Source organism: Castor canadensis, chromosome 9 (assembly GCF_047511655.1).
Source record: "Castor canadensis chromosome 9, mCasCan1.hap1v2, whole genome shotgun sequence".
NCBI classification, from domain to species: domain Eukaryota; kingdom Metazoa; phylum Chordata; class Mammalia; order Rodentia; family Castoridae; genus Castor; species Castor canadensis.
The window spans coordinates 85,871,354-85,898,794 of record NC_133394.1 but is presented as its reverse complement, the minus strand read 5'-3'; the positions used below and the strand labels follow the sequence as shown (position 1 = coordinate 85,898,794).

The 27,441-nt window shown below is 38.6% G+C and overlaps 2 protein-coding genes across 4 annotated transcripts in view; one reads left to right on the top strand and one right to left on the bottom strand.

Annotated features, from left to right (window-relative positions):
- Cops4 (COP9 signalosome subunit 4) overlaps window positions 1-27,431 on the top strand; it is a 35,730-nt gene extending 8,299 nt beyond the window's left edge. For 2 of the 3 annotated variants that reach the window (XM_020167169.2, XM_074041870.1), the window contains exons 3-10: window positions 47-198; window positions 867-970; window positions 4,765-4,918; window positions 5,082-5,232; window positions 12,938-13,108; window positions 15,475-15,590; window positions 19,481-19,565; window positions 26,920-27,431. In XM_020167169.2, coding sequence (XP_020022758.1) covers window positions 47-198; window positions 867-970; window positions 4,765-4,918; window positions 5,082-5,232; window positions 12,938-13,108; window positions 15,475-15,590; window positions 19,481-19,565; window positions 26,920-27,053 — 1,067 coding nt within the window. In that variant the 3' untranslated portion in view covers window positions 27,054-27,431. The remainder of the gene's footprint in view (window positions 1-46; window positions 199-866; window positions 971-4,764; window positions 4,919-5,081; window positions 5,233-12,937; window positions 13,109-15,474; window positions 15,591-19,480; window positions 19,566-26,919) is intronic. The other variant, XM_074041871.1, reaches the window with a different exon arrangement.
- The window catches only part of Plac8 (placenta associated 8), a 39,713-nt gene continuing 35,980 nt past the window's right edge, over window positions 23,709-27,441 (bottom strand). Inside the window, exon 5 of the mRNA XM_074041873.1 lies at window positions 23,709-24,139. The gene's annotated coding sequence lies outside the window, so the exon portion shown is untranslated. The remainder of the gene's footprint in view (window positions 24,140-27,441) is intronic.

Here is a 27,441-nt window from a genome sequence, read left to right as displayed (position 1 = left end):
GAAAATTTATAAATTACTCATGTTTTCTTTTATCTTTTAAAACAAGTGGTCAATGAGAATGTCAGTCTTGTGATCTCGCGACAGTTGCTAACTGATTTCTGCACACATCTCCCTAACCTGCCTGATAGCACAGCCAAAGAAATCTATCATTTCACCTTGGAAAAGATCCAGCCTAGAGTCATTTCATTTGAGGAGCAGGTAAAAATCTAGAGCAGTTGATTTTGAATTTGTGATTGCAGCACTTTTCTTTTAGAGCCTGGTATTATTAAATTCTTAAAAGGAGATAATCATACAATTTTACTTTTTACAGACAGTGTGCAAAACATCATTTTATAATGTAAAATCAAATAAATATTAGAACAGGTTTTTTTTTTGTTTGTTTATACTGGGGTTTAAATTCAGGGCCTCATGCTTGCTAGGCAGGTACTTTCTCTACCATTTGAGCCACTCTACCAGCACCTCCAATAAATATTAAGATGTTGCAACTCCAACTGTAACATTTGCTCGGGTATTAAAATTTTATCAACCAAATATTACTTATTAGACAATTTAAAAAATCAGTAAAATTGTAAGTCAGGTTGAAAACATAAAACTTTAGCATCATATGTGCAATAACATAAAAGCAAAAGTTAACATTTAAACTAGAGTATCGCTATAATTTACTTTGCAGAAATATGTTGTTTTGGTATTTTGTGAATGCAAGATTCATAGAAAAATTCGAGTGATCCATATCAACTTTTACTATTTACTTGTCAGCTTACTTTGTTGATTGAGAGCATTGTCAACGTAGATTACTTGTTATTTATTTATTGTAATTAGTTCCTATTCCAGTTAAAATAATTTAATATGTATACCTACTCTTTCAGGTTGCTTCCATAAGACAACATCTTGCATCTATATATGAGAAAGAAGAAGATTGGAGAAATGCAGCCCAAGTGTTGGTGGGAATTCCTTTGGAAACAGGACAAAAGTATAGTAAATACTGGATATTGGATAAATATATATGAGCTATTTATAATTGTTCACTTAGATTTTTTTCTACATTCTAGTTTAGGAAGCCGACAACTTAATAAATACGTTTTATAGTATGTTAGAACATGATAAATGTTATTCAGAGAAGTGTGGAGAGCAGATTATGAAAAGCCTGTGAGAACTGGACATAAGCAAGGCGACATGCAGTTTAATTGCTTTTACCTGTAGGCCTAGATAGACACAGCCCCGGCCAGGAAAACCTCTGTGTCTTCTGAGCTTGCATTCAGAGAAGCAGGAATGCAGGCTTCTTCTGTTAAAATGTGATGTCCCTCCCTGAGAGCCTCTGCTCCACCCTGTTTGCTGCTGTTTATAAAAGGCCTGCTGAAGGAGGGCTTAAGGCTTTTTGCCTTTTGCCTTTGGCTTTTACTTTGGGCTTTGGCTTGGGGCTTTTGCTTTGGGCTTTTTGGTGTGGGAAACTTTTGGAAGGGAAAAGAATTATTGAAGGGAAAAGAATTGCTAAAGGGAAATTGCTGAAGGGAAAAATATGGCTAAAGTCTGCACCGAGAACTTTAACATAGGCCTTAGAAAGCTAAGCCAAAGAAAGAACTTTAACATAGGCTTGAGAAGCTAAAGAAAAGCCAAAGAGAATGTGGGACAGTGCAAGATAAGAGGACCAAGACTTTGCAAGTCTGAGCATCAAGGCTTTAAGAAAGCTAAAGAAAAGCTGCAAGCCTGGGGCAAAAGACTTTAAGAGCCATTAAGCTAAAGATAAGCTAACAGAAAACATGGGACAGTATGGATCTAAGGAAAGAGGTTTTAAGCAAGGTTTTAAAGAAGACATTAGATGCAAGATTTTAAAGAACTGCAAGGAGTAAGGCCTTAAAGAACATAGAAAAAAGAAGCAATGAGGGTTGGGTGTCTCTATCTGAGTGCCCAACACACCTGACTCCACTTTTTGTCTGTCTGTCTGTCCTGTGTCTTTTCTGAATCTCCAGTTGCCCCCAGTTAAGCCCAGTTAGGTTCAGTAATAACCAGGAGTGAGAGAGAAACCTTGCTCCAACAAGGAAGGGAGTGAAAAAAGCAGTGCCCCCTCTAGAGAAGTAAGGAGGCAGACCATGCATGATGCTGTAATTCTAGCACTCAGGAGGTTGAGGCTGGAAGATTGTGAGTTTGGGGCCAGCCTGGGCTACATGAGTTCCAGACTGAGCTGCATTGTGAGACCATGTCTTTAAAAAAACAAAAAAAAAACCCAAAAAACAACCCAAAACAACAACAACAAAGAGGCTGGAGTGATAGAGTTGCCTACTTAGCAAGTGGTAGAAGGTCCTAAATTCAAATCCAGTACTGACAATAGACAAAGAAAGTGGACAAAGAGAAGATACATATGTATGTCTTATATAATATATATATATATATATATATATATATATATGATTAAATGGGGTGATTGGGGTAGTGGGCTGGTCCTGATGTCATTTTCTCAAAGATGTAGTGGAGGTAAAGGAGTGGCTATGAACTATCTGAAGGCAGAGTATCACTACTTTTAGAAGGGATGGTTAGTGCAAAAGCCCTAAGATGGCAATATAGTCAGAATGTTTTCTTAAGAAAAACGAGGAGGCCAGTGTGGACAGTGTAAACAGTGGGTAGAGAGGGAATGAAATATTAGTACCAGGGACCAGATTAGGTGTGGTCTTATAAGCCATTGTAAGTACTTTGGCTGAAAGTGAAGTGAGAGGAAGCCATTGGAGGATTTTGAACACAAAAGAGTGTCATAATCTGACTGTCAGATTTTACAGAATCACTCAGCTACTGGGTTGAGAATAAACTGCCAGCAAGCAATGACAGAGGAAGGGGTATTAGTTAAGAGGTTTGCACTACCACAGAAGTGATGGAGGAGTTCTGAGGACTGTTGGATTTTGGATATGGTTTTTAAGGTAGGGTGAGGATTTCCTGATGGATTCGATGTGGAGTATGCAAAACAGGGTCAGGATAAGTCCTGATTTTTGGCGTGAGCAGTTGGAAAAATGGAGCTGCCATCTACTGAGCAGGGAAGAACCCGATTTAAGGGATGACCAAGAGTTCCATTTTGGACTTATTTTGGACATGTGATGACCTTGTGGTAATATCTAGTAGGGAGTTGAACATAGTAGTCTGGAGTTTAGTAGAGAGGTAGTCTGGGCTAGAGGTGTACATTTGGGAGTCATCAATGCGTCGGTGAAATTTAAAGCCATTAGATTGGATGAGATCTTCAAGGGAGGGAATGCAGATAGCAGAAAGGACTGAGTACCGAGGCCAGGAAGGAGGAAGATACAGCAGGTGAGAAGAATTGTCCATTGAGGTAAGAAGAATATGGAATGTGTTGTCCTGGAAGTGAAATGAAAAAAATATGTCAAGAAAGAGCAAGAAATCAGATATGGTGTTGATAAGAACTGAGGGTTGACCATTGGCATTAGTAATGTGTAGCCATTGCTAACCTTGATGAGCAATTTTGGTGGAACTACTGTTGAGAGTGAAAGCCTAATTAGTATGGTTAAGAGAGAATAGGAAGAGAAGAATTAGAGACAGTGAGTAAGGGTAACTCTTTGGGGGAGTTCTGTGCTCCCCCCCCCCCACTGGCCTTAGGGGAAGTTTTCAAAAAGGAGAGAAAAGAACTAGGCTAGAAGATGACAGATGAGGTTAGGATAAGAGGCATTATGATTCAGAGGAAAGCAAAAATTTGATGTTGAGAATTTGGGGAAAGGATTCCTGCAGGAGTAGACAAAAGGGAAAGGAATCTAGTAGAAAGATAGATTTTGGTAGGAGTATAGATAGTTCATTGATGGCAGGGTTTCTGAGCCTGTGCACTATTGGCTTTTTTTTTGGTGAGACGAGTTTGAGCTCAGGGTTTTGCACTTGCAAAGCAGGCGTATTGCTGCTTGATCCCCACTTCCAGTCCATTTTGCTCTGGTTAATTTGGAGATAGAGTCTCATGAACTGTTTACCCGGCTGGCCTCGAACTCTGTCCTCCCAATCTCAGGCTTCCAAGTAGCTAGAATTACAATGAGTCAGCAGCACCAGCTAGATGGGTAATCCCAGCCCCAGCAAAAACTCGAGACTCTTTCCAAAAGACAACTAAAAAAAGCTTTATGGGGGCATGGCTTAAGTGGTAAAGCACTTGCCTAGCAAGTGTAAGGCCTTGAGTTCAAACCCCACTACCATCAAAAAACAAAAAACAAAACCTGTGGTGACTGTGAGCACATAGTAATGACTATAACTGCATAGTAGTCTGCCTTTTTTATGTACCACACTCGATACTATAAATACCGTAATAGGTGGTTTCCATTTTTCCTATCATAGATATTTGTACATAACTTTATAAATCAATACCTGTGTACATAAATATTTGGGTATATCACTGATTTTCTTTTTAGGATATTATCTGGAGGTAAAGCATAGTGGGTTAAGGACATCTGCAATTTGAAGGATTCAAAGGGTAGAGAGTATACTGTCTGAATATAATCCCACTGGTAGTATAAAATGTGTCCCGAAAGTGGTTAGGAGTTTTTTTAATGGTCTTTGGCTTATGAGATTATCTGAAGACTAAAAGTATCTATGATATAATGTAGTCACTGATGATAAAAATGATAAAAATTTAGTAAACTTGTATTTTAGTTAGTCTGTAATTCAATGTAGTTAAAATTTTAATTTCCTTGTATTAAGAGTATATAAAGAAACAAGTAACAATTTTTATTAATCCTAAAAATTTTCCTGATAAACTATTGAGCTATTCCATGTTTTTCTGATCTATTATAGACAGTACAATGTAGATTATAAACTGGAGACTTACCTGAAGATTGCTAGGCTGTATCTGGAAGATGACGATCCTGTTCAGGCAGAGGCTTACATAAACCGAGCATCGTTGCTTCAGAATGAATCAACCAATGAACAGTTACAGATACATTATAAGGTAACAGATGAGCCGTTTTGGAATTAATTTTGTATTGGTGAACCATGGCATACTAAAATGTTCCAGAATACCTGATAAATATTTTAGAAATTCTCTTTTCTCTTTCTCTCTTGGCCTTTTAAAAAAAAATTTTTTTCCCTAATTGAAACATTTCCCCCTGTAGGTATGCTATGCACGTGTTCTTGATTACAGAAGAAAGTTTATTGAAGCTGCACAAAGGTACAATGAGCTGTCTTACAAGACAATAGTCCATGAAAGTGAAAGACTAGAGGCCTTAAAGCATGCTTTGCACTGCACCATCTTAGCATCAGCAGGTAAACATGTCATTTGTGCTTTAAAGAAGTTAGTTATTTTACTTAATAACTTTAGAATGGTAACTACTGGAAAATTTAGCAAGGAAATAGTCTCCTAAGGGATGTCGTCTTAATACAGTTATTGTAAACTTAGTTTAATTATGTAAACAAAAACAAGAATAAAAAGGTTTGTTAGCTTTGAAAGTACTTAATAGGCCAGGCATGGTAGCATGTGTGTGTAATCCCAGCTACTCGGGAGGCAGAGATCAGGAGGATTGTGGTTTGAGGCCATCTCAACTGCTTGCCGAGCAAGCAGTTAGTGAGACTCCATCTCAATAAACAACCTAGGCCCAGTGATACATATTTGTAATCCAGCAACATGGGAGGCATAGGTAGGGGGATTGGAGTCTGAAGTTGGGCTAGGCAAAAAAGTCTTAGCTGGGCACTGGTGTCTCATTCCTATAATCCTAGCTGCTTGTGAGGCTGAGATCAGAAGGAATGAGGTTTGAGATCAGCCTTAGCAAAGAGTTTATGAGACCCCCCTTTCAGCCAATAGTTGGGTGCAGTGGTGCACACCTGTCATCCAAGTTTATTCTGGAGGCTGAGATTGGGAGGATTGTGATTCCAGGCCAGCCTGGGCAAGAAGAAAAAAAAAAAGGTGAGACCCTATCTCCAAAATAACCAGAGTAAGGAAGGCTGGAGGTGTGGTTCAAGCAGCAGAGCACCTGCCTAGCAAGTATGAGATTCTGAGTTCAAAGCACAGTACAAGGGGGTGGGGGAGTGAGATCTTACCTGAAAAATAACCTAAAGCAAAAAGGTCTGAGGTGTGGCTTAAGTGATAGAGCACTTGCCCAGCAAAAGACCCTGAGTTCAAACCCCAGTACTGGCAATAATAATAATAGTAATACTAATGATATGCGTGTATTTGTCTATTAGGAACACTTAAGAGAAGTGACATAAATTTAGTTCTAAAATTTCACTGAAAAAATACAAAATTAAATGAGAATTACACAGAAGAAAACAAAAAATCTAAAAATTAATGATATAGTAATTAGTGTACTGCTTTTAGAATTTCTTTTAACCTTCAAACCTCAGTTTTAGTGCTGGCATTCATCCTTTTCATCAATAAATATAACAAGCTTTTTACTAAATTATAGCATGCAAATCACTGAACATATAAAGTAGGAAGGACATTACAAAGTATTGCTAATTCTAAGCCATGGCCTTTCTCAGTTATCCTGAAATCTTCATTCTTGAACAGTTTTCACTTGTGAGCTAATGACATGTTCAGATTGTTGAGTCTTCCTTCATATTCTAGAGAATTGTTATGACTTCCTTATGTTTTCTTTAACGTAGAGGTAGTTTTTTTATATTCACATTGATAGTGTTTTAGTCAGTTATACATTGCTCAACGCTGCTCAAAATTCCAAGTTGAAAGTCTTCTCTGAGGCTCACAGGTAAACTCTTAGCTATGAGCCCCTGTAAAATCAAAAAGAAAATGACATAGTTACAGTAGCACAGAATAAACATTTCCATCCCCAAAGGGAGGAGTATGGAAATAGCAAGGAAGAATCAATCAGACCAAAGGAAGACTGAAACCTATCAGGGTAAACATTATATCCTGCAGCTCCATGTCTGGCAGCTGGGGCACACAGTGGCATGATGTGAGCACCAAAGAACTTGGGCAGTCCCGCCCTTACGGTCTTGCCATTGTAGCCACATGGCCTCTGTCTTAGGGTGGCTCAGCTTGCTGCCTGGTAGACATTCCACATTCCTGGTGTCTCCAATTTCCTGCAGTCTCCTTTGCATCTTCAGTATCACTCTCATAGCTTCACGAGTTATCCTCTCAGTGCCTGCTCACAGGGACTCTAACTTTGCTGCGTACACATTGTCTAGCCTCTCAGGCTTTCCTTTGAAATGTGGGTGAAGGCCTCTAGGATCCTGCAACTCTTGCATTCTGCATGCTGCAAAACCAGCATCATGTGGACAATGCCAAGATCTGCTGCCAGCTCAAGCAATAGCTAGGCCCCCTTGGACCATGGCCACAGTGGCCTCTCAGAACCGGGGTGGCTGAGCATGATGAAATGAATCCTACCTGAGATGGCCTGAAGGCATCTTCCCTAATGTCCCAGTGCCCTAGTCTTTGTAACAACTACAATTTCTGTGACCCCCAACTCTTAAAATGCTCCCTTTCTGACCAAACTGCATGCTTTTTGTTTTATTTTTAAACCCTTCTGCTCTGCTTTTTGTTCCCAGTTCTCACTTTGTAAACCTGGCTAGAAGCAGCTGGTAATAACCATGCCACAGCCTGAATGCTGGGCTGCCTTGAAATTTCCTCAGTCAGATTAATTAACCCATTATTTTTACATTCAGTCAGGCCAGGTGCCAGTGGCTCACACCTATAATCCTAGCTACTCAGGAGGCAGACATCAGGAGGATTGCAGTTCAAAGCCAGCCCAGGCAGATAGTTCCACAAGACCCTATCTTGGCAAACCCTTCACAAAAATAGGGTTGGTGGAGTGGCTTAAGGTGAAGGCCCTGAGTTCAAGCCCCACCTAGTAGCACAAAAAAAAAAAAAAAAATTTAGTCAGGATACAAAATGTAGATAAGTTCTTTGCCAGAATGTCATACTCTTGGCCTTTAGTCTAATTCCCAATAGATTCCTATTCCTGTCTTTATATTTGCATTCCTGTCAGTATTGATTCTCTGAGTTCCCACCAGAATTGCTCATGAAGGTCTGCTTACAGTATTCTAGGAGTTCTCTAGCCCACTTCTCCAAACTTCAAAATTTCTTGCACAAACCAGTTCCAAAGTGTTCTTTTGAACTACATTGGCAGGAATAGTCACAACAATGACCCAACTCTTACTACTAGTTTTCTGTTTCAGTCAGTTATTTGTTGCTGTGAGCACATACCCCATGGCAGAGTGGAAGCAGGGTGAGGAGCAGGACAATATACAGCCCCCAAGGACACTTCCCCAGTGACCTACTCACTTTAACTGAGGCCCACCTCCTAAACTGTCTACCGCCTCCCAAATAGTGCCATCGATGAGGGCCATCCTGCATTCTCCTCTAGTAGGCTCAGCTTTAGGCCTTATACGTAGGTCTTTGATCCATTTTGAATTATTTTGGTACGGGTGACAGATGGGGTCTAGCTTCAGTACTCTTAAGTTTCCCAGTACTGTTTGTTGAAGAGGCTGTTTCTAGCATATGTTTTTGGTGCTTTTGTTGAAAATCAGAATGCTGTAAGTGTGTGAGTTTATTTCTGGGTCTTTTATTCTGTTTCATTGGTTTTTCTGCCTTTGTGCCAGTACTATGCTATTTTTATTACCGTGGCTCTGTAGTGTAGTTTGAAATCAGGTTTTGTGATACCTCCAGCATTGCCCACTTTTTTTTTTTTTTTTGCTGGGCAAAAATTCAGGGCCTTGTGCTTGCTAGGCAGGTGCTGCTTGAGGCACAGCCCCAGCCCCAGCATTGCTGTTTTTGCTTAAGATTGCTATGGCTATTCATGTCTTTTGTGCAACCCTGTGAAATTTAGGATTGATTATTTCTGTGAAGAACAATGTTGGGATTTTGATGGGGATTGCATTGAATCTGTAGATTGCTTTCACAAAATTAAGTCTGCTGTTCATGCAAATGGGAGGGCTTTCCATGTTCTAGTGTCATCTTCAATTTCCTTCTTCAGGGTTTTATAATTTTCATTGTAGAGTTCCTTCGCCTCCTTAATTAAGTTTATTCCTAGTTGGTTTTCTGTTTGTTTTGTGTTTTATTGAGTGTGTGATTGAGACAGTATAGCACCTTGCTTTGTGCTATGGTACTAGAAAATTTACCCACATTACTTTTACACCACCAATGTGTAAAAGCGAAAATGTGAACACAGTGAAAAGATGAAGATGTGTTTGCATTATAGAAATTATAGTAAGAACTATTATAATAATTATAATTGTAGCATTGACTTCACTGATACCTTGAAAAGGTCTTGGGAGAGAATCAGTGCTTAGGGTTTGTTGTTGTTGTTTTGTTATACTGAGGGTCAAACTTGACTTGGCTCTTGCTAGGCAATGGCATTCTACCACTTGGCACTCTGCCAACTCTTTTTGCTTTGTTATTTTATTTTAATCTTTATTTTTGGTGGAACTGAAGCGTGAGCTCAGAACTTCATGCTCACAAAGCAGGTGCCGTACTGCTTGAGCCATACCTCCAGTCCTGCAGTTCTGTTATTTTTGAGATAGGGTCTTGCTTTGTATTGGACTGGCCTGGACTGTGATCTTCCTATGATATATTATAATTATAGTATATTTAGGATGACAGGCATGCACCACCTTATCCAGCCATTGGTTGAGATGGGTTCTCTCAAACTCTTTTCTGAGACTGGCCTTGTACCACCATCCTCCTCATCTCCACCTCCCAAGTAGCTAGGATTACAGTCCTGAGCCTACATATCCAACTTTTTTTTTAACCTGGCTTTTTTTTTTGTGGTACTAGGATTTGAAGTCAAGGATTCTCGTGCTTATTAGGTAGGTGCTCTACCACTTGAGCCATTCCTCCAGCCCTTTTTGCTTTAGTTATTTTTCAAATAAGGTCTCATGTTTTTACTTGAGTAGCCTTGAGTGTCCATGGTCTTCCTGTTATGCCTCCTGTGTAGCTGTGATGACAGGTGTGTTCCACCACACCAGGCTTATTGATTGAGAAGTTTTTGTCTCATCCAGGCTGGCTTCTTAATTCATTTGAATTTATTACCGTGTAAGAAACAAGGTGGGGATTTAACTTGTGTGTTTTTTTTTTTTTTCAGTTGCTAAGTGGTGAGTCATGTGACCTAGCATGATTTACTAAATAATTCACTGTTTTTCCTATTGATTTGAGACATGGAATAATAGATTTCGGGAACATAATACTACCTGTTTATAAAGATACTAGTATTAAGCTCTTAAAATTATTATAGCTTTATAATATGCTTTAATATCTAAGAGAGTCACTCTCTTTATTGCTCTTTCTCTCATTTTCCTGACATTTTAACATATTTGCTTTTCTCTCTATCTGTCACTCACTTTTTTTTCTTTTTTGTAATATTGGGGATTGAATCTTGGTCCTTGGGCATGTTAAATAAGCACTGTACCACTGAGCTACATCCTCAGCCCGGTCTCTCACTTTTTGATGTGTTGTGTTATGCTCCCTTCACACATCTAAAAACAAAGGCACTTTTCTGCGTACATGTAATCATTGTCGACCCTAAGAAAATGAACATAATTGTGTGTAAAATCTAATGTCTGGTCCAGTTGTGTCAGGAGGATCATTATAAAAGCTGCCTTTTGCTCCCTGAAGAAGGAGTAACTTCACACATAGCACTTGGTTATTATGTCTGTAATCTCTTTGAGTCTAGAACAGTTTCCTCACTTGAAAAAATACTGCGCTTTTGAAGAGCTCAAGGAAGTTTTTGTGTAGAACAATGTCCATTCTAGATTTGTCTGATAAGTATTGTTTACATGTTTCCTTTTTTTTTTTTCCATTGGTTCAGGGGTTTGCGCACTCCTCCCCCACCCAGGCCCATCACTTGCCTAGTAAGGTTGTACTTGCTCTACCACCTAAACCGTATCGCCATCCCTTTTTGCTTTTAGGTTATTTTTTAGATAGAGTTGCACTTTTTTTGCCTGGGACTGGCCTTGGACAGTGATCCTCTTCCTTCTATGCCTCCTGCATAGCTGGTACCACAGGTATGACCACCACACCTGCCTTATTTGTTGAGATGGGGTCTCACAAACTCTTTTGCCTGGACTGCCCACAAGCTACAATCCTCTGATCTCTGCCTCCCAAGTATCTGGAATTATAGGAATGAAACACTTTGTCCTGCTGTTTACTTATTTCTTAACCTTATGTATTTCCTGTGAACTAGAAGTTAGTTAGAAATAGGTTGGGTTAGATTCAGGTTAAAATTTTTCTGGAAGAATGCCCATGTAATTTCAATCACATCACTTTAGAAGACAATACTGGGTTGCCCCTTTGTTTGTGGTGCTGAGTTTGGTCATTTGACTTAAGGTAGAGACTCCATTGTAAAGGCACATTTGTCTCTTTTCATTTACTCAGTAATCTGTAGGAGCTGCTTTGATGGTCTATAAAAATCCTACTCCCCCTTTCCTTTCACGTAATAAATTAGTGTCCATTAGTTTTTGCCGTATCATTTGTTACGTTACATATATAAAGCAAGTGGTGACTTTCTAATTCTCTTCTTCAGCATGAACTTTCCTTTGGTTTCTTTTTATTTTCCATTTTCTCCTTTTCATTTGTCTCATGATGTACTTTTTTCTACATTCTTCCTGTATATATAATTTACATATAAAGAAATACACATATCAGAAATGTACAGCTTGATGAATTTTCACAAACTGAACACCCTCATGTGATCAGCATCCAGAGCAAGAAGCAACTTATTACCATCACCCCAAAAGCCCCTTTCATGCTTTATCCTGGTGATTAGTGCCAACTCCTCATACTCCAAGAACCTGGTCCTTATTTTTACATCAATGAAATCATTGATGTAAAATCTTTTTCAGTTTAAAAAAATTTTCACTGGTGTATGTTAATTGTACAAAGGGGTTTCCCTGTGGTGTTTCAACACCACATACATTTGTTGTTGTCTTGCTTCTTGTGCTCAGTTTTATGAAATTATCCACATTGTTCTGTCTAGTGTTCTTTCCTTATTTTCATTGTTGTGTAATATTCCACTATATGAATATACCAGTTTATCCTACTGCCTTTGGTTAGCGGTTTATTAGACTGTTAGAAATGGCACTGCTGTGAATATTCTTGTATATTTGATTTTAGTTTTTTGTTTATTGAGTGTGTTTTAATACATTGTAGTTGTTACTGTTTTTAATGCTTAAATTGCCCCAAATGTGATGAGGCCCTATTCGTCTTTGAATACTTCTCTGCATTCTAGCATAAAAGAATGCCTTATCATGCTGAGGCCCTGGGTTTAATTCCCAGCATAAAAAAAAACAAATGCTGAAAAAGTTGCCTTAGGCTCATCTTGTATTTTCCCTACCCCAGACTTGAAACCTGTTTTTCAAGAATCCTTCCTTTTAATGCAATACCAAGATTTAGACATTAGGTCTGCTCATTGCTCCTAATGACATTGTTTCATTCTATAGACTTAGAAATACATTTAAAAAGAAAAAGTTTATGGATAGTATTTTTTCATTAGTTTGACAATTTTATGTCACCAGTTGTTAACATAAATATTCTTGAAAGCATAAATTGAAATTGTGAACATTACGTCCTATCAGAGATGTTTGTTCATCTTTTATATATATATATATATATATATAGTTTGTTTTTTGAGACAGTCTCATTATGTAGCCAGGCTAACATTGAGCTCATGATCGTCCTGCCTCAGCTTCTCAAGTGCTGGGATTACAGGTGTGCAGAGTTACAGTGTTGGATGTGTTCAGTGTTAATGAATCAACAGCATATATTAAATAAGGTATCTTTAAACAGAAAGACATAAAACAAAGTCACAGAACAATTGGTTGATAAAAATATGGGAACCTAACCCTGTATTTCCCATTAAATTAACAGTTGACTCAATAGTTCATTAGTGATGGTAGTAACTTTATAGGGCATAACTATCATGATTAATGAGGATTATATTTTAGTAGGCAAAAAAGGGTCATAAAATATGACCACTTTTCGTTGAGGAAACATTGAAATCTTTGATGCTCATGTTTTCCTTAGGACAGCAGCGCTCTCGGATGCTGGCTACTCTTTTTAAGGATGAAAGGTGCCAGCAACTTGCTGCATATGGGATTCTAGAGAAAATGTACCTAGACAGGATCATCAGAGGAAATCAGCTTCAAGAATTTGCCGCCATGTTGATGCCTCACCAAAAAGCAACTACAGCTGATGGTAATGATCATGTCCTACAGTATGTGTGGAAAACTCGTAGTGCAGACTAGTTAGAAAGTTCGCTAAACCAGAGCTTGTTGCTGTCTTTATATACTTTTGTTAATACCTTCTGATTTCAAATAAAGAGGAATATTATACTGACTGGAGGTGAAGGTCATACATAGACATGGGCTTACAGTATATTTTTATTTATTTATTTTTGGTAGTACCGGGGTTTGAACTCAGCGCCTTATGCTTGCTAGGCAGGCACTCTTACTGCTTGAGCGATAAGGGTTTTTTGAGGTAGGGTTTTGAACTGTGATCCTCCTGATCTGTGCCTCCTTAGTAGCTAGGATTACAGCCATGAGCCACTGGTGCCCAGCTACAGTAGGTTTTTAAAAAGTTCCTACTGGAAAGCATTTTGTGAAATAGTACATTTTTTTGGAAACCTGTTAGAGCAGAAAAATTATAAACTATACCTATAATGTCTGGTTTTAATAAAAATTTAAACTATTGATAAGCAACTTAAGGATTAGATTCAAACAGCATATTTATTCAGTCTTACTTTAAATGGACCAAATTTTAGCACAGTAGCTTGCTCAAGATTACTCAGGTAAAGTGCTGACAATGAGACTAGAACTTCGTGTCATATTTTCTAGTTAAGCTATGTATTTGCTTAAGTCTGACTGCCTTTGCCAGGACAAAGGTTTTTAATAGTTGCTTATTTATAAATGAATTATTTTAGGTGCTTTTATCTACAGATGTTTTAAAGTAGCTGGTAACAATAACACATGATACTAAAAAACATAGATGCAGACAAGTAGAAATGTGCCAGATCAAAATCAGCATGCATATGGGTTAGACGTCCTGCCTTGGATTGATTGTCATCCTACATCAAAGAGAAATGAGCTGTAAAGAGTCATTTATGGTGGAGCTGGCTGAAAGGTGTGCACTTTACCCATTCTTTCTGCCCAGGTTAAGCTAGATCAGTGAAGGGATTGCATTTCTTTTGTTTAATTGTACTCTAAGAAGCAGCTCAGTTGATTCTTATCTTTCTGTTGAAAGGTGCTAATTCTTTCCAGAAAATCTTTATACAGATCCTCAAGAAAAATTCCTTTATAGTTTTAGGCTTATTTCTGATTCTTCTGTTTTTTACCTTATTTAAACACCTTGTGAATTGATAAAATAATTTTCTGATTTTGCTTGGCTGCTGCTAGAAAGCTTAAAATTAAATTTGTAGTCATTTCCTACCCCATCATGAATAGTATATATGTGTTTTTTGTATTTTGTGATACTGGGGTTTGAACTTAGGGCCTCCTGCCTGCTATGCAGGTGCTTTACCACCTGAGCCACTCCACCAGCTATATATATATATGTGTTTTAATTGTAACTATTCTTGTTTTTCTTTTTCCTGTTTAATTCTCTTACCCTCTGTATATTCTAAGAAGCAATAACTTTTTTGATAGATGATATCTGACACATAAGTTAAAAGCTATGTAAAAAGTTTCTGGAAGTGGTTTGATTCACCTTCAGATTGACTGTGAGCTTTCTGATCATGAAAGAAAAGTAAAAAGGTATAATTAGATAATTCTTTTCAGAAAAGAGGAATATTCACTAGTATCTTTGAGCAGCAAATAATTTTCATATGGAACTATGTATAGAAAAAAGATAATTGTTTTCTTCCACTTCCATGTTAGACCTTACTCCTTTACTTATCTCTTAGACATTTTTGTTTATTGCTATTACAGTTAACCCTAAGTGAACAATCTTAAGGCATAGTTTTTCTTTTTTTCCCCATTTTTTTTAGTATAAACTACAATTTGTGGGTTTTAATGTATTCTTAGGATTGCACCTTAGGGCCAGAACGTCATCACCTCACTTACAGGAGGATTCTGTGCCTGATCCCTGATGAGTCAGTGCCTCTACGTTCTGAACAGTTCTCACCTTACCTCAGAGTAAGGTGCAGGTGGAGTGACCAAAAGATGTGAGATCAGGGATCGCTATCAGGTTTACAGAACAGGTTGTATGATTGTTGGCTGCTGCTTACTAATAAAAGTTTGTGCTTGTAACAAGAAAAGAAAAATGACTGAATTTGGTAGATAGCCTCAAAGAGAGCAAAGCCCCAACCCAAAAGAGTTAAATCCATTAACTTAGTAATTACATAGCAGTCACTCATTTTCCAGTGCTGTATTATCTTTATGTAATTGTATGTTAACCAAACTGTCATGTAGGGAATTTTGATTGCTTTTTAAATATTGTTCAAAGGAATAAAGATGATGACTATGTATTGTTACATGCCTGGAAATTTTCAGAGGAAAAACGGGGGCATCTTTTTAAAGTATGAAACTAGTTTCAAATGTTAACTCTTTCGTATATGTTTATTTAAGGTTCCAGCATCTTGGATAGAGCTGTTATTGAACACAATTTGTTGTCTGCAAGCAAGTTGTATAATAATATTACCTTTGAGGAACTTGGAGCTCTTTTAGAGATCCCTGCAGCTAAGGTATTTTCTTGATGCCAATATATGAAAAGGAAGTTAAGAACCAGAATTATTGTAGTAATGAGAAAAAATGATGTGGGCAACTATGACAGAACTTACAGATAAAAGCTGCAAGTAGCCAGGCATTGGTGGCTCACACCTGTAATCTTAGCAACTCAGGAGGCAGAGATCAGGAGAATTCGTGGTTCGAAGCCAGCCCAGGCAAATAGTTCACGAGACCCCCATCTCAAAAATACCCATCACAAAAAGGGCTGGTGGAGTGGCTCAAAGTGAAGGCCCTGAGGTCAAGCCCCAGTACCGCAAATAAAAAGCAAGCAAGTAAATGGATATAAACCATTTAAGTACTAAAATACGATTGCGGTGAAACTGCCTTAGTACTTTTGGTTTTTTTAAAATAGTGTGAGTAGAGGACTGGCAGAATGTCTTAAGTGGTAGAGCACCTGCCTAGCAAGCCTAGTGAGCATGAGGCCTGGGTTCAAGTCCCAGGACTGCCAAAAAAACAAGTAGTGTGAGTGAAAATTTTATAAGAGTTCCAGGTTATGATACCCATTTCATAAGAATATTTTTATTTGGTGCTTATTTAAATCCACTTCATAGTAATTCCTGATTTCTGACATTTTAGATGTTTTGTTGTTGTTTTTTTAAATAGTGTCCTGTTATATAGCCCAGGTTGGCATTCAACTCACAATCCCCCTTCCTCAGCCTCCCAAGTACCAAGTGCTGGGATTATAGGTGTGCACCACCACATCCAGCAGATATTTTAGACTTTTTTTTTTTTTTTTGGTGGGACTGTTTTGAACTCAGAGCTTCATGCTTTCAAAACAGGTGCTTTACTGCTTGGATCACACCTATAGTCCATTTTGCTGTGGTTATTTTTGGAGATGGGGGTCTTGAGAACTATCTGCCTGGGCTGGCCTTGAACCTAGATACTCTGGATTTCAGCCTCCCAAGTAGCTGGGATTACAGACATGAGCTACTGGCACCCAGTGACATTTTAGGTTTTGGTACATGCCTTACTTCTTTTACATTTCATCTCTTTCAGAGAATGAGTATGTTTGTAACCCAGGTTACTCTGTTTTAACTTCTGTGCTTGGTTTAATTTAATAAGTTGACTTAACTTATTACGGAATTTAATTTCATTCTGCGGATGTGTTTGACCATGTATAAATTCCAGCATAACATCAATAGTACTTAGCGAGTGTGTTGATTATCATTTACAAAAGATTCTCTTAGGCTGGTGGAGTGTCTCAAGTGGTAGAGAGCCTGCTTTGCAGGTATGACACCCTTAGACAGGGTCTCCCTATGTTGCCTCGGCTGTCCTTGAACTCATAATCCTCCTGCCTCAGCTTCCTGAGGGCTGGGATTATAGACATGTACCACCATGCCAAGCTTTCTTAATTTTAATATTAAAAGCAATCAACTTTAACGTTACTTGCAAACCTTAGTCAATTATGGGTGAATATCTTTTTTTTTTTTCCCTGTGACAACCAGCCCTTTTTTTTTTTTTTTTTTTTAATTCATATGTGCATACAATGCTTGGGTCATTTCTCCCCCCTGCCCCCACCCCCTCCCTTATCACCCACTCCGCCCCCTCCCTCTCCCCCCCACCCCCTCAATACCCAGCAGAAACTATTTTGCCCTTATCTCTAATTCTGTTGTAGAGAGAGTATAAGCAATAATAGGAAGGAACAAGGGTTTTTGCTGGTTGAGATAAGGATAGCTATACAGGGCATTGACTCACATTGATTTCCTGTGCATGTGTGTTACCTTCTAGGTTAATTCTTTTTGATCTAACCTTTTCTCTAGCTCCTGGTCCCCTTTTCCTATTGGCCTCAGTTGCTTTTAAGGTATCTGCTTTAGTTTCTCTGCGTTAAGGGCAACAAATGCTAGCTAATTTTTTAGGTGTCTTACCTATCCTCACACCTCCCTTGTATGCTCTCGCTTTTATCATGTGCTCATAGTCCAATCCCATTGTTGTGTTTGCCATTGATCTAATGTCCACATATGAGGGAGAACATAAGATTTTTGGTCTTTTGGGCCAGGCTAACCTCACTCAGAATGATGTTCTCCAATTCCATCCACTTACCAGCGAATGATAACATTTCGTTCATCTTCATGGCTGCATAAAATTCCATTGTGTATAGATACCACATTTTCTTAATCCATTCATCAGTGGTGGGGCATCTTGGCTGTTTCCATAACTTGCACCAGCCCTTTTTGTGAAGGATTTTTTTTGAGAGAGGGTCTTACAAACTATTTGCACTGGCTAGCTTTGAACCATGATCCTCCTCTGCTTCCTGAGTAGCTACAATTACAGGCTTGAGCCACTAGCACCCAGCTCCAACAATTCCTTTACTTTTACAGAATAAAAAAGGAAAGTGGATTAATTTGAGAACTGGTATTTTAGTTGCTATTTAAAAGGTGCTCTTTTCTCAGGGTTTGAGGTTTAATCCTTTGTTGAAACTAAGGGAAGTGAACATGCTGTTAATACATGGGAGTCATAGTCTGTTAGGAGTGATTTAAGAATTGATTGTGAAGATGGGCAAAAGTAATGAATGACCAAGTCACAATGCAGTCTGCTTACATAGTAAACATTAAGTGTGTTTTCAGGAACTGGATAGACTTTTTGTTCCCAGTTTATTATCTTTTTTTTTTTGTGGTGCTGACGTTTGAACTCAGGGCTTTGTGCTTGTGAGTCAGGTGCTCTACTGCTTGAGCCATGCCTCCAGACCCCATTTAATTATCCTTAAATCCTTTCATTTTCTTTTGAATTTGAGCATCTATTCCTTCTTTCAGTGTTTTCTTTAAAAATATTACTTTTTAGGCCAAGTATGGTGGGTGACTCATGTAATCCTAGCTACTTGGGAGATGGAGAGTCAGAGGATCGAGGTTTGAGGCCAGCCCAGGCAAATAGTTCTTGAGACCCCATCTTAACCAGTGGCTAGGCACGCTGGCATGTGCCTGTCATTTCCAGCTATGCGGGGCAGCACACACAGAGGATCATGGTCCAGGCTGACTTGGGCATAAAGTGAGACTCTTATCTCAAGAATAACAAGAACAAAAAGGGCTGGTAGAATGCCTTCATGGTAGATTGCCTGCCTATCAAGCACAAGGCCCCGAGTTCAACACACAGTACTGCCACAAAAAAAGTACATATTACTTCCTTAAAGAATATTTCAGCTGGGCATGGTGGCACATGCCTACAATCCTAGCACTTGAGAAGCTGAGGCAAGAAGATGGTGAGTTCAAGGCCAACCTGGGTTGTGTTATTTTAAAACCGTGTCTCAAAAAAGTACAGTGTTTTTGGTTTGCTTTTCTTTTGTTTTGGCTATATTGGGGTTTGAAGTCAGGGCCTCACACTTGCTAAGCAGATGGTCTACCACTTGAGTCATGTCCCCAGCAAAAAAAGATTTTTTGTGACAATAAATGCTGTAGAGATTAAAATGAAATAAAATAGGAAAGCACAAGTTTGGCTGGGTTTTGTTATTGTTGTTGTTTTGTTTTTTGATGTAGAGTCCAGCGAGAAGAAAAATAATTTTTTACTTTGATTTTGAACAGAGGGGAAAATTGGTAAAAGGGATAGATTCTTGTCTAAAATCTCACATCAAAAAAAGAAAAAAATCCCAATTAACTTAAAATGAGTTATACCCTGAAAAAAAATTACTGAAATTAGCAGATAAACACATGTAAATTTTAGTAGTAGGTAGTTAAAGCAAAACTTTCTAATCTGTTTTTTAATATATAGTGAAAATGATAGTAAAGTTTTTTTGGGGAGTACACTTCAGCAGACTGAAGGCGGATCATCTCTAGAGTGGGAACGACTCCATTTTTTATATGTGAGTAACTGTTAGATAAGATAATGTACATTTCTGAGAGTTTGTTTTTCTTTATAGGCAGAAAAAATAGCCTCTCAGATGATAACAGAAGGACGTATGAATGGATTTATTGACCAGATTGATGGAATAGTTCATTTTGAAAGTAAGAAGTTCTGTGTGTTTGTCATAATGGAATGGCAGTGAACTGTTGTATATTCATGGCTAAAATATGTTGATAATGTCCTTTGACCTAGAATTTTACTACTGGAACAAGCATGTCTCCAAAAGAAATAATTCCAAGTAGTTATATTCATGAACCTACTTAAATGCAGCATTGCCTAAACTAAGGGAAAAATTGTAACTTGAATTGTATTAGTTCACTTATTTACCCATCAAACATTCATGGTAATGGGCAGGTAAGTGGGTCCCTTGACTTTCTCATTGTCTGAAACCTTTTCAGCTTCTTATTCCCACCTGCCACACACTCTGGACCTTGAAGTATCCAGAACTGTTCCACTTAAACAATCTTAATTTGAAATACTTCATGCTGCCCATGACTTTTTGCTTTTGTTTCTAGGAGTCTGTCTTAGTTCCTCCCACTTCATAGCTGGTGCTTGACCACATGGGAAGTAGCTAGCTAATGTTGCTGTAGGAGAGTCAGCAACAAACAACACTGTGAATCAGAGTCCACAGGTCCTCAGTACTTGGGATTCATGGTATATCTCTCTAGTCCATTCTTTTTCCTACTTTGCGATGATTATTTCAAATTTGATTCTTGTTAAATCTCTGAGTTTTATCCCCTCCTGAACAAAAATCCTTGTTTTCCATTTCACAGAAGATAAAAACAGACCATCAGTGACATTTTTCTAACTTCTTGATCAGATTTATAAACCTCTAAATTTTAGGTATAGATCTAAATCCTTTTTGTTCCTTCTTGTTACACTGGAAGTGGTTTCCATTCACCTGTTTTTAGGATTCCTTCTCCTACCACCCCTCCTCCCCCCAAATGCTGTTTTAGGACCTTGAGGTTAGCAGTAATTTCTGTCTGTTTTCATTCTTTCTTTCTTTGTTGGCTTCTTCCTATCAGTATTTAAACACATACAACTCTCTCTCATTTAAACAAAGATCCTTTATCTTCTAGGCTTCATCTTAACTTTACAACAAAATGAATAGTGTTGGTTACTCCTTTTTGAATACACCGCTGCCTTCACTTCTGTCATCTTTTCTACCTCTTTCTCCTGCTTTCCCTCCTAATTTTCCAGGTATTCTTTGCAGTCATCTCTCTCTCTTCTTTGGCCTTATATTCTTTTGTTGTTGTTGTTTTTTATTTTTTATTTTTTGGTAGTACTGGGGTTTGAACTCAGGGCCTCATTCTTGCCAGGCAGGTGCTTTTACCATGTGAGCCATTCCATGTCTTTGCAGTCATCTTTGTAGATTCTGGGATGCCTTTAAATTTAAATATTGGAGACACTCAGGGCTTAGTCCTAGGCCTTGTCCTATTGAGTTTCCATAGGTAATCTCATCTCTTCCCTTTAAATTCAGTTACCATCAATATGTAGACAATGGCTGGACTGACTTTGTAGTGCCAGTCTCTCTTCTGATTCCCAGACTCATGGCTCTAATTCATTATTCAGGTGTTGTGCCTGACTGCTTGGTAGTCATCTTAGAATAAACACATATCCAAAACTGAATTCATTATCTCCCCTTTCTGTATGCTCCCTATGACCAGCCAGCCAAGCAGCCATTCAAAAACGGTATTATTCACTTTCCATATCCTTGCGTTGTTCACTTATGAGGAATGACGCTTCATCTCCTTCCCTGCCCCGAAAACCTGTTAATTTTACCTCTTCATTTTGTACCATTTACCAATCTGTTCTGAACCCTACTATCATAATGTCTTCTGGTCTTCTGAGAAATAGTTTCTTTACTTTTTTTCTTAAATCTACAATTACTCCTTTCTTATATAAATTTCCTATTACAATCAGAGTGCTTGTGATCTTTTAAAAATGCAAGCATAAAAAAGAAATAAAAAATCAGGTGTGGTGGCACATGCCTGTAATCCCACCACTTGGAAGGCTCAGGTGGGAGGATCTTGAGTTCGAGATCCTGGGCCTCATAGCGAGACTCTGTTTCGAAAAAATAGGGCTTGGGATGTGGCTCAAGTGACAGAGCACCTGCCCTGCAAGCACAAAGCCCTGAGTTTAGACTCAGTACTACCAAAACAACAACAACAACAAAAACCAAACAAAGAAAAAGAAATAAAAACCAAATGATTGAATCCTATTGTTATTGTCTTGCTTGCACTCCAATGAATGGCTTCCCTCTTGTTTATAGAGCAAAGTTCTACAAAGTCCAACAGCTCTGCCTGGTCCTTTCTAGCTTTCTTCTGCCAATCCAGTCACATAGGTCTTCCTTTGATTTTTTTCAGCATTGTAATTTCCTTTTCTCATCATACATTCTAAAATATCCACTCTAAAATCTCTAGCTGTCTTCTTTCTGTCCTGGAGTCTCAGTTTGAAGGGTGATAATTGTTAGTGATTTTCCTGTCTCTCCAGATGAGATATGGTTCTAAATCCTATGTGCTCATGATTCCCTGACTTCTTCCTAGCATTAATCCTGATTATTTCCAGTTGTGGAAGTTTGTCTCCATGTTCATTTCTTCTTCCAAGCCATAATTCCTGGTGATAGGGTATTAAGTCTGTCTTATTTCCCATGTATATCCAATATCCAGCGTCTAGCACATTGTAAATGAGAAATAAACACAGTGTATGATGAGTAGTATGACAGAGGTGTCACCAAGGCAAAGAACCATGTAAGTCAGTTTATATCACGTTACTAGAATAAGAATTTTTCTTTCTAACTTTTTTAAATTGACAAAATTATAATGGTAAATATGGTCATTACAAGTAAAGCATTACAATGACAAATAAAGGGATAATTGATGCATCCTTCCACTGCCTCCTCTGTTCCTGTAATGTGAGCTCCCTCATGTAACCCACTTCAGCCTTTTGTGTCTTTCTAGATGCTTATGCAGATATATAAACACATAACAGCTTTTTAAAAAGTGGGATTATGGAATTATATTTTAAAGTGCATAGTATTCTGTAAATTGCCATTTAAATTTATTGTATCATGGACATATTCTTGAGTCAGTGAGTAACAATCTGATGTGTTAGTTTTATAGCTGTAATATATATTGGAGTTACACTCCTCACTTTGAAGTGTTTTTCTTGTACCTATACCTTTATATGATAGTATACTTACTTCTACAGAACAGTCTTTAAAGGTAATACTGTTGCATCAGAAGGTATGTATTTTGATTTTTAAGAGATACTATCATTTTTTTTGGTAGGACTAGGGTTTGAACTCAGGGCTTCTTGCTTGCAAAGTAAACACTCTACTGCTTGAGTCACATAGTCCATTTTGTTTTGTTTATTTAGAAGGTGGAGTCTTGCAAACTATTTCCCTGGACTGGCCTCAAACTGAGGTCCTTAACCTCCCAAGTAGGAGGGATTAAAGGCATGAGTCACCAGCAACCGGCTAGAGATACTGTCAGTTTGCTTTTACCCCATTTAGAATTTCACCAACATAAGAGAATGAATCAACAGCCCTTTTTATCTTTTGCCAGTTGATTTGGGGGGGGTTAGTTTGCATTTTCTTGGCATTAGTGAAGGTTAATATCTTTCCATGTATTTGGCATTAGCATTTCTTCTTTGTGAATTAATGTTTCTATTTTCTGTCTATTTCCTCCTTCCTACTATACTCTCACTCTTGTTTTAACCTTTTGGTAACAGTTTTCTTTAACTTTAGGTACAGTAAACATCTTAATTTTGTTTCATGTATTACAAATGTCTTCCCCACTCTGTCAGTTTTCTCTGGAAGGCAATGCATGCTTATAAACACTTTTTAAAATTTGTTTTACAGCCAAATATATCAGTTTTTAAAATTTTATGGCTTTGGGGTTTCCTATATTGAAAATATCTCTTCCACTTAAGGGTACAAATATTGTTTTCCTAAACTTTCTTTATATCTTTACTTACTGTTTTATATGTAGAAATTTGATCTATCTACAGTTCATTTTTATGGCCAATTTCAGGGTAATCTAGTTTTTTCTAGATGAATAGCTAATTATGTGAGTATAATTTGTTGCGTAAAATATCGTTTCTGATTGAATTATGTCCTTTGGTATATGTTGGGTTCCACATACATACCTCATTATACCAATCTGTAATAATATGATAATAAACAAATTTCTACTAATGGTAAAGCATCTCCCACTCACCCCGACTACTGTTTTTTTATTGAATTGAAACTCACATAACAAAATTCACCATTTTGAAACAAGATAGTTCAGCGGTGTGCAGCGCACGCCCTCGCCTCCATCTGTGTCAGTTCCACAATCATTTGCCACAAAGCACTTATTCCCATCAGTCCCTCCCCAGTTCCTGCAGTCACCAGTCCTCCTGTCTCTGTGGATTTACATGTTCTATATATTTCATCTGAATAGAATCATACCTATGTGACCTTTTGACCTCTGTTAGTGGCATAATAATTTTGAGTTTCATCCATGTTGCAGCATGTAGTCCATAATTCTTTCGTTTACAGCATGTAGTCAGTACTTCCTTTTCTGAGGTGGAATGGTATGCCACAGTTCTATCTCTGCTTTCCATTTTCAAAATTATCTTGGCTATTCTCCAGTATTGGTTATTTTTCCATATTAACTTTAATACTTTTGTCCTGGTTATAAAACAAAGTAGAAAAGGGGTGTTATTTTGGATTTCATTAAATTTATAAAATAAAGGGAAAGGACTGATAGTTTTATGACATTATACACTTCCAGCTGGGAATGTGATTTGTGTCTACCCAAGGTAATATGATTTTATATTTTTTTCATTAAATTTGTGCCCTTTTTTTTTGTAAATTTCTTTGCTGTTTTGTTTTGGTGTTACTGAGGCTTGAACTCAAGGCCTCACATTTGCTAGGCAGGTGCTTTACCATTTGAGTCATGTCCCAGCCATTTCTAGTTACATAGTGCTAGTATACAGAAAAACCTGGTGAATTCATGATAGTGTTTTGAGTAGTGGTTATTGGGTTTTTTGTTTGCTTGCTTTTTTTGTTTGTTTGGCAGTACTGGGGATTGAACTCAGAGCTTTACACTTGCTAGACAGGGACTCCATTGCTTGAGCCACTCCACAACCCTTTTTTGTGTTGAGTATTTTTGAGGTAGGGTCTCACTATTTATCCAGGGCTGGCTTTGAACTGTGATCCTCCTGATTTCTGCCTCCTGAGTAGCTAGGATTACAGCACCAATTACAGCTGGTGTTGTAATCCTACAGCCGGATTACTGGTGCCTGGCTTGTTTTTTTTTTTTTTTTTTTTTTAAGTAGTACACTCATGTAATTTAATGACAGGAACACACTCTGAGAACTGTCACTAGGCAGTTTCGTTGTTCGAACATCATAGAGTACATCTGTGCAAACTGAGACGGCTATAGTGTCACTAGGTCATGAAATCTCATGGAACCATATATGTGGTTCATTGTTGACTAAACATCAGTTATGCAACGCACGACTATAACCAAGTCCAGATTCCCCATGGTTGTAAAAAGAGAAAACCTGCAAGTAGGAGGAAGAGCTGTGGACTCCCAGGCCCCAGTCTCATCTTCTGGGACCTTCTTCCCCTTGAGATGGTTCACAGATGACCTTGGCCACTACCCATGGCAGTCGTGCTCCCAGTTAGCACTCAGTCTTTGTGTGGATACCTGTTCATACTAATGCCCAATGGAACAGCTGGGACCGGGCTGAGAGAATTATTATTGTTACACAAAGGATCAGGGAGATGAGGAGGTGAGCACAGGGAGTGACCTACTGTGCTTGGACTGACTGTTGTCACTAGGCCTGGCTTGTTTTCTGTGGCTGGCAGGTTCTGTCCTGCTCTAATCTGGATCAGCTGCATGTGCTGGGCACCATTGTGACCGTAGTTTCTTCGCTGTCCAGACACTAGGCAGTGGAGGGGATCGTCCCCTGCGCTACAGTAGCAGCAAGGTAGCCCTAACTGAGCTGTTGAGTGTTAAGCACCCTATCACTGTGCCAGGAACTGTCACGCCTAGCCACATGTACTCTTTACAGCCCTTTCAAGTAGGCACTCTCATTATTTCTCTGTGTTCAGATAAAGAAACTTGAGGACCAGAGATTTTAAGGGACCTGCCCAGGATCTCATGGCTAATAAAGTGGAGCAGAAATGTGAACTGGTGCTGACTCCAAAGGCTGTTTTCACCGTATCATCTCTCCACGTCTCTGTGGCTAATACAATGCTGATTGTTAGGTCTCCTTGTGGAACCTGCAGAAGCAGGATCCCTGGGTGTGGAGTGTAAGAATCCAATTTTTCCCTGGCTTCCTGGGCTATCTTCTTGGAGATGGTGGAGAACCACTGCAGGCACATACACCCTGTCCAGCGCCACTGTACCGTGGCCTGGAGGGCAGCTCCTGGGATAGCCTGAACAACACATTTAAATCTCATGGTTTGCCTGTGATTAGTTTATTTGTTGGTGTCTTCATTCTAGAACTCTGCCAGTGGTAGATGGGGAGTGTCTGGGTTGGAAAGTGGCCCAGATTTATCTGCCATTAACTTGCGTGCAGCATCCACAAACTTGTCTAATCATCCACCAGCATTTTTGCCATTAAAATAACCCCCTGTTAATTTATCTTTGGGAAAATAATCAAAAAATTTTTCTTTGAGTCCAGGCAGTCATTGAAAATGGGATTACATTGCAATTGACCACTGTGGCATGAACAGAACAGATGGGTTGTCTTGAGCAAGGCTCCACATGGAGGCTGCTGTCTGTGGCTAACATGCAGTAGCAATGCTCACTCCACCACCATACAGGGAGTTGGCTGTGACACACAGCAAACTGCATGTCCTTTCTTAACTGTGGAACTGAGTACACTGGCCCTAGCGGGGGAGATGGGAGTCTGGGCACAGAATTCTTCTTGAACTTGCCTCCTGCAGGTAGCTGTATGGGATGGGCAGGATACACGTGTGGAGCACCAAGGCTTGGGTCACACAGTATCATGCAGGAAAGAGGTGAACAAGGTAGAACTTATTCCTTCAGGGTGACCTGGTTTAGTGGGATCCAATTCTCCCTCCACCCAGCTGGCTTGTTTTTTGTTTTAAATGTATTTATTGAGTCAGGTAGAAGCAGTATTGAATATATAAATATACTTGCCTTCCCCAGTAGGTGGCAGTGTCTTATGGATCAGTAAATATTGAGACTGCCTTTTTTGTGATGATCTTTGTGGCCTGAGGTTGCTCAGTTGATGGGTTTTATTTTGTTTTCAAGGGTAATGACAATATGTGTCTGTGTATATGTTTTGTTTTATACTTTCTATCAGTGATTTGGGTTCTTAACTATTGCTTAATTAATGGAATAAACTTTTAAAGTTAATATTACTGTATTTATCTTTTAACTCACATTTGCTATGAATACAAAGGAGTAATTTCAATTTTATATTTTTTAGCACGAGAAGCCCTGCCAACGTGGGACAAGCAGATCCAATCACTTTGTTTCCAGGTGAATAACCTTCTGGAGAAAATTAGCCAGACAGCACCAGAATGGACAGCACAGGCCATGGAGGCTCAGATGGCCCAGTGAATCCTGCAGAATGTGTGCACACTGCATCTCCATGTTGTGCACATTGATCTCACTGTCCCTCCAGAGTGTGTGCATCATGACCTGTACATTTCAATCCCTTTTATGCTGGATTCCATTAAAGAAAAGGTTAGAGCAGGAAGGACAGGCATTTAAACATACGTAGTCATGTATTCAGGGACTGTGCACTAAGCTAACTCAGATGTTTTGAAAGCTTTCTCTTTAAACTGAGGTGAAGTATCTGTGACTAAAAGGTTTGGGATTTGTGATAACTTTGCAGTCATGTAAAACAAGTGCTTTGTGCCTCTCCAAATGTTGTAATTCTAATAAATGGAGAAATGAGCCAAATAAAAGTAGTACTTCGTTTTTAATTAGTGAAAAGCATTATTTC